The sequence below is a fragment of the Protobothrops mucrosquamatus genome, unplaced genomic scaffold, assembly GCF_001527695.2.
Source record: "Protobothrops mucrosquamatus isolate PMUCROS unplaced genomic scaffold, P.Mucros_1.0 scaffold1165, whole genome shotgun sequence".
Classification (NCBI taxonomy): Eukaryota; Metazoa; Chordata; class Lepidosauria; order Squamata; family Viperidae; genus Protobothrops; species Protobothrops mucrosquamatus.
This window is the reverse complement of record NW_015387380.1, coordinates 389,557-406,015: the sequence shown is the minus strand read 5'-3', so window position 1 is coordinate 406,015 and position 16,459 is coordinate 389,557. Positions and strand designations below refer to the sequence as shown.

Sequence of the window (16,459 nt, the reverse complement as noted above, 5' to 3'; positions counted from 1 at the left end):
CAAAGTAATCATTGAAATCAACATTTACTTTCACCTAATCATACCATAAATAGCCATGCCATCCAAATCCTAATTCATGGTCTTCCAGCTTAAGTAATCTCTTATTTTGGAGTGTCACCCACAGTTTTAGTCAGACCAAACAACAGGCATCAAACTATAATTTCAAAACTGGTAAACCAAACCTCCCCCTCATTTTTTTTAGCACCTTGCAGTAATTTATATCCCATTCTTGTTTTTTTTCCCCTTGCCATATAAACTTAGAGATGTCCATCTGCCATTGTTTAAATGGAGTATCAGTTATAAGTATTGATAAAGTATGAAACAGAAAAAGTATCTTTGGTAAAACATTCATCTTAATTACAGAGATTCTACCTGTAAGGAACCACTTCAATCCACATCTTAAGAAAGCAGGACTCTTGGAAATGACCTCTTCCAACAGGAACTTTTATTAAGAGAAATTAATAGCAGGCATGTTAGACAGGATCTAAGGGATTTCCCTACAAATCGATGTTTTAAAGTGTCCCTAAGCAAACCCCACCCTACAGTTCTTCCGAGCGGTTCAGACCAGCAGATTTCTAGGTATTAAATCCAGAAAAGATAACATCAATCCAGCTCCATTGTGTACGACCATTCAACAGTTCCTCACACCTTATTTTGATGACAGAAAAATAAACCAGATCCCGAAGGGCTGTATCTTTTCACACACACCCCTTTTCCTAGCTGGCCGGTAAGGAGGAGAAGTTCAGAGGGGCATGGGATAAGAGGCAAATGGTTACATTGTAATGGTTAGCAGACCCAAAGGCAAATAAACAAAAGGTTACTTTGTAGTGAATAGAGGACATGAAAGTAATAAAACCCGCATGCATATCCCCCTCCCCCTTGGGAGTATGGCAGGATTCAGAAAAGGGTAAGAATTGGTTTTAGATCAGAGAAGATAGATAGAAAGGAAATATAACTGGATTCTGACACCACCCATCTTAATAAATCTTTTTAATATCATTCCAAAGAGACACAAAGATATTTTGAAACAGTTTAGCATTTCTATTTGTCAATATAACCCCCATGTATTTCACTTTTTTCTCCCTTTTGGATCCCAACTTTTTAGTCAATATTTCATAATCCTTAGAGGTCACATTCTTAACAAACATTGTTGTTTTCTGTTTATTTAATTTAAAGCCTGCTAAAGCTCCAAACACAAATATTCTATATTGGTTTGGGGTCTTGCTAAAATATAACTAAATTGTCAACAAATGCTCTCAATTTATAAACTTCCTTTTTGATATTTATACCTTACTTTCTCATCTCGCCTAATATCCTTATTCAAACCTTCCAACACCAATAAATACAGCAGGGGAGATAAGGGACCTCCTTGTCTCATGGTCACTGCTTTTCTTGCCTGAGGATAAAACCTTACTTTTCTCAGCAATAAATTGCATTCTGTTGAAGAGGGTCCAGTGTTCAAGTCTGTCAGGATTCTTCTGGAACTTGAGCCTATCTTCTAAAGTGTTGGCTATTCCCCCTAATTTGGTGTCATCTGCAAATTGGATGAATTCCTCTTCTGTCCCTTCATCCATATCAGTTATGAAGATGTCGAAGAGTATTAGGCCTAAGACTGAACCTTGTTGGAGTACCTGCTGCATACTTCCCTCCATGTAGATGCAATTCCAGAATGCAATAAGATTTGTCTGGCATGATCTGTTTTTGAGAAACCCACACCAGCTTCTAGTAATAGCTTTGCTTGTTTCTAAGTGTTTTCAGATAAAATGCTTGATTATCTTTTCCAGGAATTTATCAGGTATTGATGTCAGGCAGATTAGCCTGTATATTTCCTGGATTCTCCCCCCCCCCTCTACTTATTTTGAAGATGGGTAACACATCAGCTCTTTTCCAGGCCTTTTTCAGTGGTTCCAAGATATAGTTGCCAGCTCCTTCAGAACCCTGGGATGTAATCCATCTGGTCCTGGTGATGTGAATTGATCTACAGTGGATTGGTGTTCTCTAACCATTGTCTTACCTATTTTTATTTGTATTCCTATTTTGTCTTTTATGGTTCTTCTTTTGATAGGTTGGACTATTTATTTCCTTTTGTTCAAAGACAGATGCAAAGTATCAATTAAGCAGTTACATTTTCTCCATGATACCCATCATCTTCTTGCCATCTTCCATATTAGTGAACTGATTATTTCCTTGGCTTTTTTCTTGTTTTTTACATTTTGAAAGAAGCTTTTTAAACTTATTGTTGAAATTTGTTGCACATCTTAGTTCTTTCTGAGCCTTAGCTTTCCTGACTTTGTTTTTGCTGCATTGAACTATTTGTTGGTATTCTGCTTTAGTAATGTGTCCCTGTTTCCATTTTTTATGCTTGTCGGTTTTGTCTCTCAGTTTATCAAAGAGTTGTTTATACAATCATGCTGCTTTCATCTGGGATCTCTTATTTTTCTTTCTCAATGGTATTGTGCTAGACTGGGCTTTTATAATCCCATTTTTCAGAATTTCCCAAGCTTCTTGAGTTCTTTTCCCCTTTAGGATTTCCATCCATGGAATCTTTCCTAAATTTTAAATTTGTTGAAATAAGCTCTCTTAAAGTCTAAGACATTAGTTTGATTTTGTTCTATTACTTGCACTTGCATTATAATAAATTCCAATATGACATGGTCACTCTCCCGAAATCTTTCTGCAATTTCAACCCCTTCTATCATTATATCCCTATTAGTAAAAAATAAGTCCAATATAATTGACCCTCTGGTTCCTTGGATGATAAAGTTGTCTTCTAGGATCATCAGGAACCTGCTTCATCTCCCACTTGATGCACAGTTTATCCCCCCATTAATGTCTGGGTAGTTAAAGTCCCCCATTGTTATTGTAGTGTGCTTCCTTAGAATAGATAACTGATTAGCAAGAAGTTCATCTATTTCCTCTGTTTTTCTGTATCTTTGTAACATTTCCCTCATATATGAATTTGGTTTGGTCCTCTAATATGTGACAAAGTTCTTTTATGCTTTAGCACTAGTTCTTCAAAGATTTATTTTTAAATTTGCTTTTATTCAGAAATTTGGAGACCACTTGACTCCTGGTGATTCTGAGTTGCTTACAGTTATGTAGATTTATAAATGGCACGAAGACCTACAAAAACCAAATCTAACCAGAGCTCCAACCATAACCAATCAAAAAATTGAGGGGAATAGCCAAGTCGTCAGTAGTTTTCTGAATGTCACCAGAGTGCCAGCAATCTGGATCTCTGAGTGGTACCTTTCCAGAGGGCAGGCACTTGTTCTGAGATGGCACGTTTCCTGGAGTTCCACCATTAATTGAAGGACCCAAACTGTTTCAATTTGCCCAATGTAATTGAATTGCACTCAGAGGTCTGCCACAGTTAGTCCAATGAGCTCATATGGGTATAATGAGGCACAAACACTATCTACGCTGCCAGATACTGGGCCAGGTATAGTCACTGAGTGATCTTCAAGAAAGCCACATGTAGAGCAGATCACAATATTCCATTAATGAAGTGACTAATGCACGAGTGACTGTGTGAAGAGCCACAATCCAGGGATCACAGCGAATGACTACTATATCATTCAGAATGTAGTATTTATAACCTCCCATTTAAAACAAAATTCAGAAAGGTGTAATATTTGTCATTTTATTCTCCCAGGTAAAGTCCAAGAAGAAATTGCAAAAGAGATTGGCGACCTCCAGCCAACGACAGAAGACAGAGCAAAAATGCCTCATACCGATGCCGTAATTCATGAAATTCAAAGGTTTGCTGACATCGTTCCTACCAATTTGCCACATGCAACCACCATGGATGTAACTTTCAAGGGTTTCTTCATCCCCAAGGTGATGAGTCTGAAATTTCTGCAGACAAGGCCTAGCCTTTTTTTAACATACAAGACAGAATTTTAGTAAAGTGCAGTTTTTGTTACTTACTTTTATTTTCTTTAAAATAATAACAGAAAAAGAAAAAATAACAAACAGAAACATATAGTATAAAAATACACAAGAGGTTAAAAGGGTAAGTGAAAAAAAATACAACAGAAAAAAATAATTGCAAAAGAGATTGAAGTTTCTCAGCAACAGACACACCACCAAGCAAAATGCCTTACACTAATGAAGTTCAAATTCACAAAGTTCAAAGTTCAAAGGTTTGCTGACATTGTTCCCACCAATTTGCCACACGCAACCATCATGGACTTAACTTTCAAAGGCTTCCTCATCCCCAAGGTGATCAGTCTAAAATCACTGCATTGTATAAAATCTAATCTATCATGTACACTACAGTGTGGTGGAAAAATCAGTCCTTAAATGAATGGACTTGGCTAAATCAAGTTGATCTGTAGAGCTATAAGACCACAGCCTGTTATCCCTTTAGAAAAACACTCCTAGATGCATATTTCAAAGTGCCAATGGCAGATGTTTTTCTTTGGTATCTGGCATTCCCAAACTGCCCCCACCTCTCACCTCTCATTTCATTTTTTTTATTTTGCCCTCATCTGCTTCTCTTCGGTAAGTCTTTATTATTTGTTTTGGGTCCTGCATTTTGAGTCCACAAGTTTAAGGTATAATGATTCAGTATAATAAAATACAGCTTACCATCTATTTAGAATTGGTCCAGCTGATATATATATATATATATATATATTTATTCAGAAATTTGGAGACCACTTGACTCCTGGTGATTCTGAGTTGCTTACAGTTATGTAGATTTATAAATATATAAATCAGCTGGACCAATTCTAAATAGATGGTAAGCTGTATATATATATATATTTCTAATAACACTAAAACTAAAACAGTGACTCCTGGGTGTGATCATCTTTCCAAAAACAAACTGTGAACACCAGGAGTATATCAAACTATACAAAGTTCAATAACATAAAACATAAAACAAAACTACACCAAGCTTTCGTCGGACTCCTTCCGACTTCGTCAGGGTTACGTGCCAGTCCATGAGAGAGTCTCTTTTATACGCCATCCATCATCTGCGCCCGGCTTCTGGACCTCGTCACCGGTCCCAGGCGNCAGAAATTGGGTATGGTTAGTCTAGAGAAAAGAAGAACTGTGGGGGAAGAGATGATAGCAGTATTCCAGTATTTGAGGGGCTGCCACAAAGATAAGACAGTCAACTTATTTTCCAAAGCACCAAAAGGCAAGAGAAGAAACAATGGGTGGAAACTAATCAAGGAGAGAAGCAACCTGGAATTAAGGAAAAACTTCCTAATAGTGAGAACAATTAACCAGTGGAACAGCTGTCTTTAGAAGTTGTGGATGCTTCATCACTGGAGGTTTTTAAGAAAAGACTGGACAGTCACTTGTCTGAAATAGTATAGGGTCTCCTGCTTGAGCAGGGGTTGGACTAGATGACTTACAAGATCCTTCCAGCTATATTCTGATTGATTGATTGATTGATTGATTGATTGATTCTCAAAGTTTAATTGAGAAGCAAAGCATGTTGCTTCTCCTGGGCATCTGTAGCAAGATTACATCCAAAAACAACATGAAGATGATGACATCAGGATTCAAATCCTACCTTTAAGTAGTTGCATGCAAACATTTCATGAAAGTATGGAAACCACTTTTTAACATCATGAACTCATGATGCGTGCTTCATCATTTCCTCTCCCTTCCTTGCAAAGACTTGTTAACACACTCAAATTGGAAAAGTGGGAGTCTTCATTGAAAATATCTTTCCATCTTTCCTTTTCTTTATACAGTATTCTATACATGTACTAAACTGCTGCCTTGACAAGGACTTGCATTGAGTTTTTTTCATTGATGATTCACACCACTTGTTTGGGAATTAACACAATGTTCCCATGGGAACTCATTCAATAGTATGGTAGAAAATAAGCACTCTCTCTCCCAAAACCTATGTGGAGGTTCAGTCCATGGGATTTGGGGCTTAGTTAATTAGCAATATTGACTATTCAAAGCTCATTCAGTCATGTGATCTTACTCATTATTGTAGGGTTTTGTTTCGTTTTGTAGACTTGGGGAACATAAACATGTTTGAGATGTCCATGTGAGAAATTCAAGGTATTCAACTTCCATAATATATGTTTTCTTTTATCATTCTTTCAGCTATATAATTTGTTTCCCATGTTGGGGTTCCTTTTGGCTACTCCTAAATCAATGATAAAGAATCAGAATAAACTTCATGATTTCATACAGACCATCCTCAAACAATATTTACAAGATTTTGATGAAAATGACCAGAGCAATTTGATTGAATCATTTCTTGTTCGGCAAAGAGAAGTAATGAATTATTTTATACATGTGTGTAATTACATTTTTTTTACATATTTTAAAAATTTGCCTCCATAGAAATTATCTGCTGGTTGGTTAAGGTCCTTGTTTCAGAAATATAGAAGGAAACACATTTTTTAGTCATTCCCTGTGCATTACTTTTTTTTCAGAATCTGCAGCTGCTTAGAACTACACTACAGATGGATTTTTTTCTCCATTAAAAACTCCATAAATATTAATCATTTTCTGGAGGAATGGCTCCAAGGGGTGGTGGGAATGGGTGATCACTTTGTGCCAATGGTTTCTTTGTATGTATAATTGTTTGATATTACAGTTTTTCTTCTAAGAATCCAGTAATGTTGGGGCAGCTGAAACCACTGGGTGGAGATATTAACCACATAGGAAGACTTCATGGACTCCAGGAATATTGGTTATGTGAGTAGATTGTGTTGCCTTACCTGTATTTTCTTTATATACTTCAGGAGAATATGAAGATGAAAAATGATGGATATTTCCGTAATGAAAACCTTATGGGTCTCATAGATGACTTATTTGGTGCTGGTACAGAAACAATAGCAAACACTATGTGCTGGGCCATACTCCTAATGATGAAGTATCCAGAAATTCAGAGTAAGCACTTTCATTTCATTGACTTCCAATAAAAATATAAACATGATGGAAAAAGAATTGTTGGCATCTGGAATGTTACTTGAATGAAGGGAAAGAGATGAACCAAGAAATAAATTGCCTGTAAAATAGACAAGGCAACACTGATCTCACTAAAGGTAAATTCATCTCACAAATGAAAATGAGTTTTAATAAAATGAGTTTTAATAAAACCTTTAAAGCTGGAGGAGGTGGAGTCAGCTCTAGCTGAACTGAAGGGGAAGGAGGAGAGTGGGGGGGAGAGGAGAGGAGATCAAGGAGTCCAAGCAGGCTGACCATGAGCTGATTTACAACTTCTGTGGCAGCCACTTGTGCTGGCAGCAACAAACAGGCAAGAAATGCAGCAGGGGAGGGGTTGCCCTCCACAAGAAATGAAGAAAGGTAGCATCAGCTGGAGGTGAGACAGGGAGGGAGATGGAGAGTGGAAGGATTTTTATGTGCTTTTGTGACTTTGAAATTCTGGGATTTGTGCAATGAGGGCTTTGTGTTCTTAAGGATTGTTTGGCAATTTCTGTTTGGCTGATGGCTGATGTTAGCTTCTATTGCTCTGCTGTTGTTAGCTTTAACTTTTGCTGCAAGGGATTTTGAAGTATTTTTCTCCTGAATGGATTTTGCCTGTAGCATTCCTCTACTTATGTATGGAGCCATTTGGGGAGGCTGCCTTAGACGGCAGTCAGTACTTACTACATTTTTTCTTCCATAAGTGCCGGCTGCACTCCTTAACTTTCCTTTCTAGCCAGTAACTAATTCTTAAAGGGGAATGTGCCCTTTTAAGCTAGTTCAATCAGCAGCTTGTCTTTTCTGTCTCTGGAGGCTTTTCCTTGTTTGATGAATATATGGAAGAGGGAAAATATGGGGGGGGGGTGTTTCAAATTCTTCCTTCAGAAGGAGGTGGGCATGAGAAAGAGGGAGGCAGGGAAGGAGGGAAGGAAGGAAGTCCCACCTTAGCACTTGGCCACCAGCAGCCCTGCCATTGACTTTGCTTGTCAAAAGGTTGCAGAAGGGGATCACGTGACCCTGGGACACTGTGACCATCATAAATATGAATCAGTTGCCAAGCATCCAAATATAAATCACATGACCCTGGGCATGTTGCAATGGTCATAAGTGTGAAAAATGGTCATAAGTCATTTCAGTGCAATTGCAAATTTGAACAAGTTTTTTGTTTTTTTTTTGGTCATCAAGTTTTTGACACCTTGCTAGTGGTACTTAAATATTGTCATATCCTAAAAGTGATAGAGTTGGTGAAAAGGTTGAAAAGCCCTGCATTAGGAGACCACAGTCATTACTTTTCTTTTTAGCCATTCAAATATTTTATTAGTTTATCAAAATATAAAATACAGAAGTACAAAGAAAAATGAAAATAACTGGAAAATAAGGGAGGAAAAGGACTAGAGAAAAAATGCAGGATAAAGGGGAAAAGAAAAAGAAAACATTGATTTCTGATGCTTTTGGTGCAGTACAATAAATTAGTAACATGAAACCTCAACTTTTTACTTTTATACTGTATAATAATATACACTAGACATTTCTATAACAACAGATCTATCTAATCAACAAAACCCCAAATCAAAGTTTCATTTTTTTACACCTCAAGCATAAAGTCCAAAAGCAGTTTCCAAGTAGAAACAAAATTAATTATGTTCTTTTCTTTAATCAAAGCAGTCAATTTAGCCATATCTGCTAACTCCATTAATTCTGCAGCCATTCATCCATTGTGAGAATCAAAGTTTCCTTGCATTTTTGTGCATAAAGTATTCTTGCTGCCGTCAACATATATAACATCAAACTTCTTCTTTTTTTCAAGTTCCTTATCAATTAAGCCTAAGAGAAAGGTTTCTGGTGGAAAAGTCCACAGTTTGAACCTCACTGTAGACCCAAAGTTCTAGGACAGTGGTGGCGAACCTATGGCATAGGTGCCAGAGGCGGCACTCGGAGCCCTCTCTGTGGGCACATGTGCAGTTGCCCCAGCCTTGCCTCCCCCCGCAACCCCCTCCTCACCACCAGCCCCCCTGGAGGAGAGTCGCCCCCGAGCATGGCCCACGTGGAGCAGCGCAGTCAAGGACATGGCAGCCAGGCAGCGTAGACAAGACTCTGCCCTCACACTCCATCGCACACAGTTGATGCTGCGGGGCGTGGGCAGAGGGCATGGCCGCCATGGTGCTGTTGGGCTGCCTGGGCGATCTGCGGTGGGCCCTAGTAGCGGTGAGTGGCCCTGTGGGTAGGCAGAGCAGGGGCGGGGTGGGGGCGGGGCAGAGGGTGGAGCAGGGATGGGGCAGGGGGTGGAGCAGGGACGGGGCCAGTTTTGGGGCACTCGGTCTCTAAAAGGTTCACCATGACTGGGTTAGCACATCTAACAAAGTAATTATTGAAATCAACATTTACTTTTACCTAATAATACCATAAATAGCCATGCCATCCAAATCCTAATTCATGCCCTTCTTTATTTTGGAGTGTCACCCACACTTTTAGTAAGACCAAACAACAGGCATCAAACTATAATTTCAAAACTGGTAAACCCCAACCTCCCCCCCCCTTTTTTTTAGCATCTTGCAGTAATTTATATCCCATTCTTGTTTTTTTTCCCTCTTGCCATATAAACTTAGAGATGTCCATCTGCCATTGTTTAAGTGGAGTATCCAGTTTTGGTCACCATGATGTAAAAAAGATGTTGAGACTCTAGAAAGAGTACAGAGAAGAGCAACAAAGATGATTAGGGGACTGGAGGTTAAAACATATGAGGAACAGTTGCTGGAATTGGGTATGTCTAGTTTAATGAAGAGAAGGACGAGGGGGGACATGATAGCAGTGTTCCAATATCTCAGGGGCTGCCACAAAGAAGAGGGAGTCAAGCTATTTTCCAAAGCGCCTGAAGGCAGGACAAGAAGCAATGGATGGAAACTAATCAAGGAGAGAAGCAAGCCAGAACTAAGGAGAAACTTCCTGACAGTTAGAACAATTAACCAGTGGAACAACTTGCCTCCAGAAGCAGTGAATGCTCCAACACTGGAAGTTTTTAAGAAGAAACTGGATGGCCATTTGTCCGAAATGGTATAGGGTTACCTACCTGAGCAGGGGGTTGGACTTGATGACCTCCAAGGTCCCTTCCAACTTTATTATTATTATTATTATTATTATTATTATTATTATTATTATTATTATTATTATTATTATTATTATTATTATTATTATTATTATTTTATTGTATAAGTAAACATTGTTTTCTATTTTATTTTATTTGAAGCCTGCTAAAGCTCCAAACACAAATATTCTATATTGGTTTGGGGTCTTGCAAAAATATAACTAAATTGTCAACAATTTATAAATAAATAATTTATAATTGTCAGTTTATAAACTTCCTTTTTTATATTTATACCTGTTACTTTCTCATCTCGCCTAATATCCTTATTCAAACCTTCCAACACCAATAAATACAGCAGGGGAGATAAGAGACCTCCTTGTCTCATGGTCACTGCTTTTCTTGCCTGAGTACTTTTGAAAAGTACCTTACTTTTCTCAGCAATAAATTGCATTCTGTTGAAGAGGGCCCAGTGTTCAAGTCTGTCAGGATTCTTCTGGATCTTGAGCCTATCTTCTAAAGCAGACATGTCAAACACAAGGCCCGGGGGCCGGATGCGGCCCACGAAGTGGTTTCATGTGGCTCGCAAAGCCATCCTGGAAACAGTGAGGGAACAGCCTCCACTGCCTTGGCCCTGGCCCAGGCTGGCCGAGAGCCAATGTACAATTTTGTGGTGGCCATCTATGCTGAAACGTATTCAGTCTTAGCTCCACAAAGCCGTCTAGAAACAGCGAGGAACCAGCCCCTGCTGCATCGGCCACGCCCCCTGGGTGCATGCTGGGGAGGTGTCACCCTTTGTGAGGAATGAAGAAATGGACCATGCCTTGGTCCCACCCCCTTCTGCCAGAGACCCTCAGATCTGTCCCACTCCTACCCAGGCCCCCACAGGTACCCTTGATGCAAATGAGCTGGCCATGCCCACCCAGTAGGCCACATCCACTCCATCCACGCCCACCCAGTAGGCCGCACCCACCCAGCCCCCCGAGGGCAACCGCAATGCTGATGTGGCCCTCAATGAAATTGAGTTTGACACACCTGTTCTAAAGTGTTGGCTATTCCCCCTAATTTGGTGTCATCTGCAAATTGGATGAATTCGTCTTCTGTCCCTTCATCCATATCAGTTATGAAGATGTTGAAGAGTATTAGGCCTAAGACTGAACCTTGTTGGAGTACCTGCTGCATACTTCACTCCATGTAGATGCAATTCCAGAATGCAATAAGATTTGTCTGGCATGATCTGTTTTTGAGAAACCCATAAAAGCTTCTAGTAATAGCTTTGCTTGTTTCTAAGTGTTTTCAGATAAAATGCTTGATTATCTTTTCCAGGAACTTATCAGGTATTGATGTCAGGCAGATTAGCCTGTATATTTCCTGGATCCTCCCCCCCCCCCTTATTTTGAAGATGACCATCACATCAGCTCTTTTCTAGGCCTCTAATAGTTCCCTGTTGATCCAAGATCTTTGAAGGATATTTTTCAGTGGTTCCAAGATACAGCTGCCAGCTTCTTCAGAACCCTGGGATGTAATCCATCTGATCCTGGTGATCTGAATTGATCTATAGAGTGGATTGGTGTTCTCTAACTATTTTGTTGCCTATTTTTATTTGTATTCCTATTTTGTCTTTTATGGTTCTTCTTTTGATAAGTTGGACTATTTATTTCCTTTTGTGCAAAGACAGATGCAAAGTATCAATTAAGCAGTTACATTTTCTCCCTGCTATCTATCATCTTCTTGCCATCTTCTCATATTAGTGAACTGATTATTTCCTTGGCTTTTTTCTTGTTTTTTTTACATTTTGAAAGAAGCTTTTTAAACTTATTGTTGACATTTGTTGCACATCTTAGTTCTTTTTGAGCCTTAGCTTTCCTGACTTTGTTTTTGCTATATTGAGCTATTTGTTGGTATTCTGCTTTAGTAATGTGTCCCTGTTTCCATTTTTTATGCTTGTCCATTTTGTCTCTCAGTTTATCAAAGAGTTGTTTATACAACCATGCTGCTTTCATCTGGGGTCCCTTATTTTTCTTTCTCAATGGTATTGTGCTAGACTGGGCTTTTATAATCCCATTTTTCAGAGTTCCCCAAGCTTTTTGAGTTGTTTTCCCCTTTAGGATTTCCATCCATGGAATCTTTCCTAATTTTTTTTTTAAAACAAATTTTATTGGTTTTTTTGATTTTTAAAACAAAATGCTTAAGACACACTGTGGTGCTGGGGTAAACAAACATCCAGAAATAAAACCATATATGAATAACTCAAATCAATACATTAAATATTCTCTCTCTATTTCCCTCAATTAACCTAATACATTTAAGATAATCCATTTCTAATTTAAATTTCTAAAAATCCTAAACCTGTTTTAGAGCTTTGTGAATTTACAATTAGCATAATCAAATTTGACCTTAAAGAAACAGATTATCAATTCAGGTATTCCTTCCAGATATATTGTAGATCTCAATCTCTTAAATCCTTAATTTTATCACAAATCTCATTTATTTCTTCTTCCACTACACAATATATCTCCTAATTAAAGTAAAATATTAGTCTATCCTATACATATATAATCCATCAATCAATCAATCTCTTTAAGATAACAAAATAACAAAATAATATCAAACCTTAAATTGTTTCAGCCCATTGGACCAAATTCAAATTTCATCCAGTTAATTATCATACCTAATAACGTCCATATTATCAGACAAAAACATCATCTTACTAATTTAACATACTCAATTAGTTATTAAATCAATCCAGATCTAAAACGCCTCTTCAGTTTTCTTCATTCCATTATATAATAGTTTTCATACAAATAAACCTATTATTCCAAAGAATACATTCTTAATCTGTTTAAAATATATATTCTAATAATCACCTATTTTTCTCTTACTTCTAATTCTAAATCTTAATCCTTAAATCAATCCATAATTCTACAGTGCCTTTGATCCATCACATATAATTTTGAATTTAACTTTTCAATCTTATTCATTTCATTTTCATTTTCATTTTATTAAATTTATACCCCGCCCTTCTCCCGTAGGACTCAGGGCGGCTTACAGCCAGTTAAAAACAATTTAATACAATACAATAGAAGTTTTAAAAAATCATTAAAAATAAATATATAATCGGCCTTTTGTTTTGTGCCAGGCATAGTCACTGAGTGATCTTCAAGAAAGCCACATGTATAGCATGTTCTGAGATGGCACGTTTCCTGGAGTCCCACCATTAATTGATGGACCCAAACTGTTTCAATTTGTCCAATGTTATTAATAGTTGAATTGCACTCAGAAGTCTGCCACAGTTAGTCCAATGAGCTCATATGGGTATAATGAGGCACAAACACTATCTACGCTGCCAGATACTGGGCCAGGTATAGTCACTGAGTGATCTTCAAGAAAGCCACACGTAGAGCAGATTACAATATTCCATTAATGAAGTGACTAATGCATGAGTGACTGTTTGAAGGGCCACAATCCAAAAATCACAGTGAATGACTACTATATCATTCAGAATGTAGTATTTATAACCTCCCATTTAAAACAAAATTCAGAAAGGTGTAATATTTGTCATTTTATTCTCCCAGGTAAAGTCCAAGAAGAAATTGCAAAAGAGATTGGCGACCTCCAGCCAATGACAGAAGACAGAGCAAAAATGCCTCATACCGATGCCGTAATTCATGAAATTCAAAGGTTTGCTGACATCGTTCCCACCAATTTGCCACATGCAACCACCATGGATGTAACTTTCAAGGGTTTCTTCATCCCCAAGGTGATCAGTCTGAAATTTCTGCATGAGACAAGGCCTAGCCTTTTTTTAACACACAAGACAGAATTTTAGTAAAGTGCAGTTTTTGTTACTTACTTTTATTTTCTTTAAAATAATAACAGAAAAAGAAAAAATAACAAACAGAAACATATAGTATAAAAATACACAAGAGGTAAGTGAAAAAAAATACAACAGAAAAAAATAATTGCAAAAGAGATTGAAGTTTCTCAGCAACAGACAGACCACCAAGCAAAATGCCTTACACTAATGAAGTTCAAATTCACAAAGTTCAAAGGTTTGCTGACATTGTTCCCACCAATTTGCCACATGCAACCATCATGGACGTAACTTTCAAAGGCTTCCTCATCCCCAAGGTGATCAGTCTAAAATCACTGCATTGTATAAGATCTAATCTATCATGTACACTACAGTGTGGTGGAAAAATGAGTCCTTAAATGAATGGACTTGGCTAAATCAAGTTGATCTGTAGAGCTATAAGACCACAGCCTGTTATCCCTTTAGAAAAACACTCCTAGATGCATATTTCAAAGTGCCAATGGCAGATGTTTTTCTTTGGTATCTGGCATTCCCAAACTGCCCCCACCTCTTGATTTATGGGAGATGCTTTCCTCTAGTTTCATTTTTTTTATTTTGCCCTCATCTGCTTCTCTTCGGTAAGTCTTTATTATTTGTTTTGGGTCCTGCATTTTGAGTCCACAAGTTTAAGGTATAATGATTCAGTATAGAATTTAGAATTGGTCCAGCTGATAGTCGATTAATTTGCCTATATATATATAAATAAAACACAATTTTTAAAATTTAGTTAGAAATTGAATGTTGCTGCAGGCCCAATAATATTTTAAAAATCACTAGAATAATATATAATATATTATAGCCATGTATTAAGAGGACATACTCCTTTTCATATACTTTTTTTTTCCATTCAATTTTTAGGGTACGTACATCATTCCCTTGCTGACTTCTGTGCTCCATGATGAATCTCAGTGGGAGAAGCCTCATGACTTCTATCCTGAGCATTTTCTTGACTCTGAAGGAAAATTTGTGAAAAGGGATGCATTCATGCCATTTTCCGCAGGTGAGATTCTCTGATGTCATAGAGTGTGTTCTATAAAAGGCAGCCCTTTATTCCTTGTTTGAAAACAATTGATAAAAGCTTGATCTCATAGACCTTATTCTGACAAGAGTTTAGGCCTCATGGACAGGCTCATTCAGGGACGAGTATGTTGATTCCAGAGTCTGCCAGGGGAATCCTCAGCTTTGTGCCTGAGTTAGGGTTACTCCTGCTGTGCTGGCCTCAGCATCTCTGCGTTTTGGCAGTCCAGCATGAATCTTGCCTTTCAGCCTTCCTGGCTGACTGGGGCCTTCAGACCAAAGAACTTTGGCTCTTCTTAGCTTGAACCCTTTATTGGCTTTTCTTAAGCTTTTATTCTTAGGTCAGAGTAATGTGGCAGAGCATAAAATGCAACAAAGCAAAATAAAATAAGAGTGTTAGAGAGAAGGGAACTGGATTAAAATTAAACCAGAGCTACAATTAAGTACAATTTAAAAAAATCTTTCTAAGTTTAAATGACAACAAAGCAAAAACAGAACCCTGAATTCTAATGGTTTGAAACACATCTAACATAACCTAATTCAGTCATTTGAGGTCCAAGCCCTTGAGCTCACCTACTGTTAGTAGTTTGGCCCCGATTTCATTGTAAGCTGGGCAGTAGAGGACAGATACAATAATATTTTCCCCTTGACAGACCACACAGGGACAGAGATGCTGTTCAACAGGGTGCTTATCAGGATGAAAATATCCTGACCACAATCGGATATTTATCAGCATTCTTTCAAGAAGGCTTTCTCTGAAATTTTCTGTTTCAAGAACTAAAATTTCCCCAAAGAGCAGAGAATTAGATAAGCAGACGGGATNATCATTCCCTTGCTGACTTCTGTGCTCCATGATGAATCTCAGTGGGAGAAGCCTCATGACTTCTATCCTGGGCATTTTCTTGACTCTGAAGGAAAATTTGTGAAAAGGGATGCATTCATGCCATTTTCCGCAGGTGAGATTCTCTGATGTCGTAGAGTGTGTTCTATAAAAGGCAGCCCTTAATTCCTTGTTTGAAAACAATTGATAAAAGCTTGATCTCATAGACCTTATTCTGACAAGAGTTTAGGCCTCATGGACAGGCTCATTCAGGGACGAGTATGTTGATTCCAGAGTCTGCCAGGGGAATCCTCAGCTCTGTGCCTGAGTTACAGTTACTCCTGCTGTGCTGGCCTCAGCATCTCTGCGTTTTGGCAGTCCAAGAGGAATCTTATCTTTCAGGCTTCCTGGCTGACTGGGGCCTTCAGACCAAAGAACTTTGGCTCTTCTTAGCTTGAACCCTTTATTGGCTTTTCTTAAGCTTTTATTCTTAGGTCAGAGCAATGTGGCAGAGCATAAAATGCAACAAAGCAAAATAAAATTCAGTCATTTGAGGTCCAAGCCCTTGAGCTCACCTACTGTTAGTAGTTTGGCCCCGATTTCATTGTAAGCTGGGTAGTAGAGTACAGATACAATAATATTTTCCCCTTGACAGACCACACAGGGACAGAGATGCTGTTCAACAGGGTGCTTATCAGGATGAAAATATCCTGACCACAATCGGATATTTATCAGCATTCTTTTCAAGAAGGCTTTCTCTGAAATTTTCTGTTTCAAG

At 38.1% G+C, this 16,459-nt stretch overlaps 1 protein-coding gene across 1 annotated transcript; it reads left to right on the top strand.

The window, feature by feature from the left end:
- Positions 1-3,655: 3,655 nt before the first annotated feature.
- Positions 3,656-14,874, top strand: LOC107291688 (cytochrome P450 2K6-like; the record flags this gene model as incomplete). The annotated part of the gene is made up of 5 exons (XM_015820708.1): positions 3,656-3,840; positions 6,082-6,255; positions 6,729-6,876; positions 13,567-13,751; positions 14,703-14,874. Coding segments are annotated over 5 exons (848 nt in total), but the record flags the coding sequence as incomplete, so codon positions are not given.
- Positions 14,875-16,459: the final 1,585 nt, after the last annotated feature.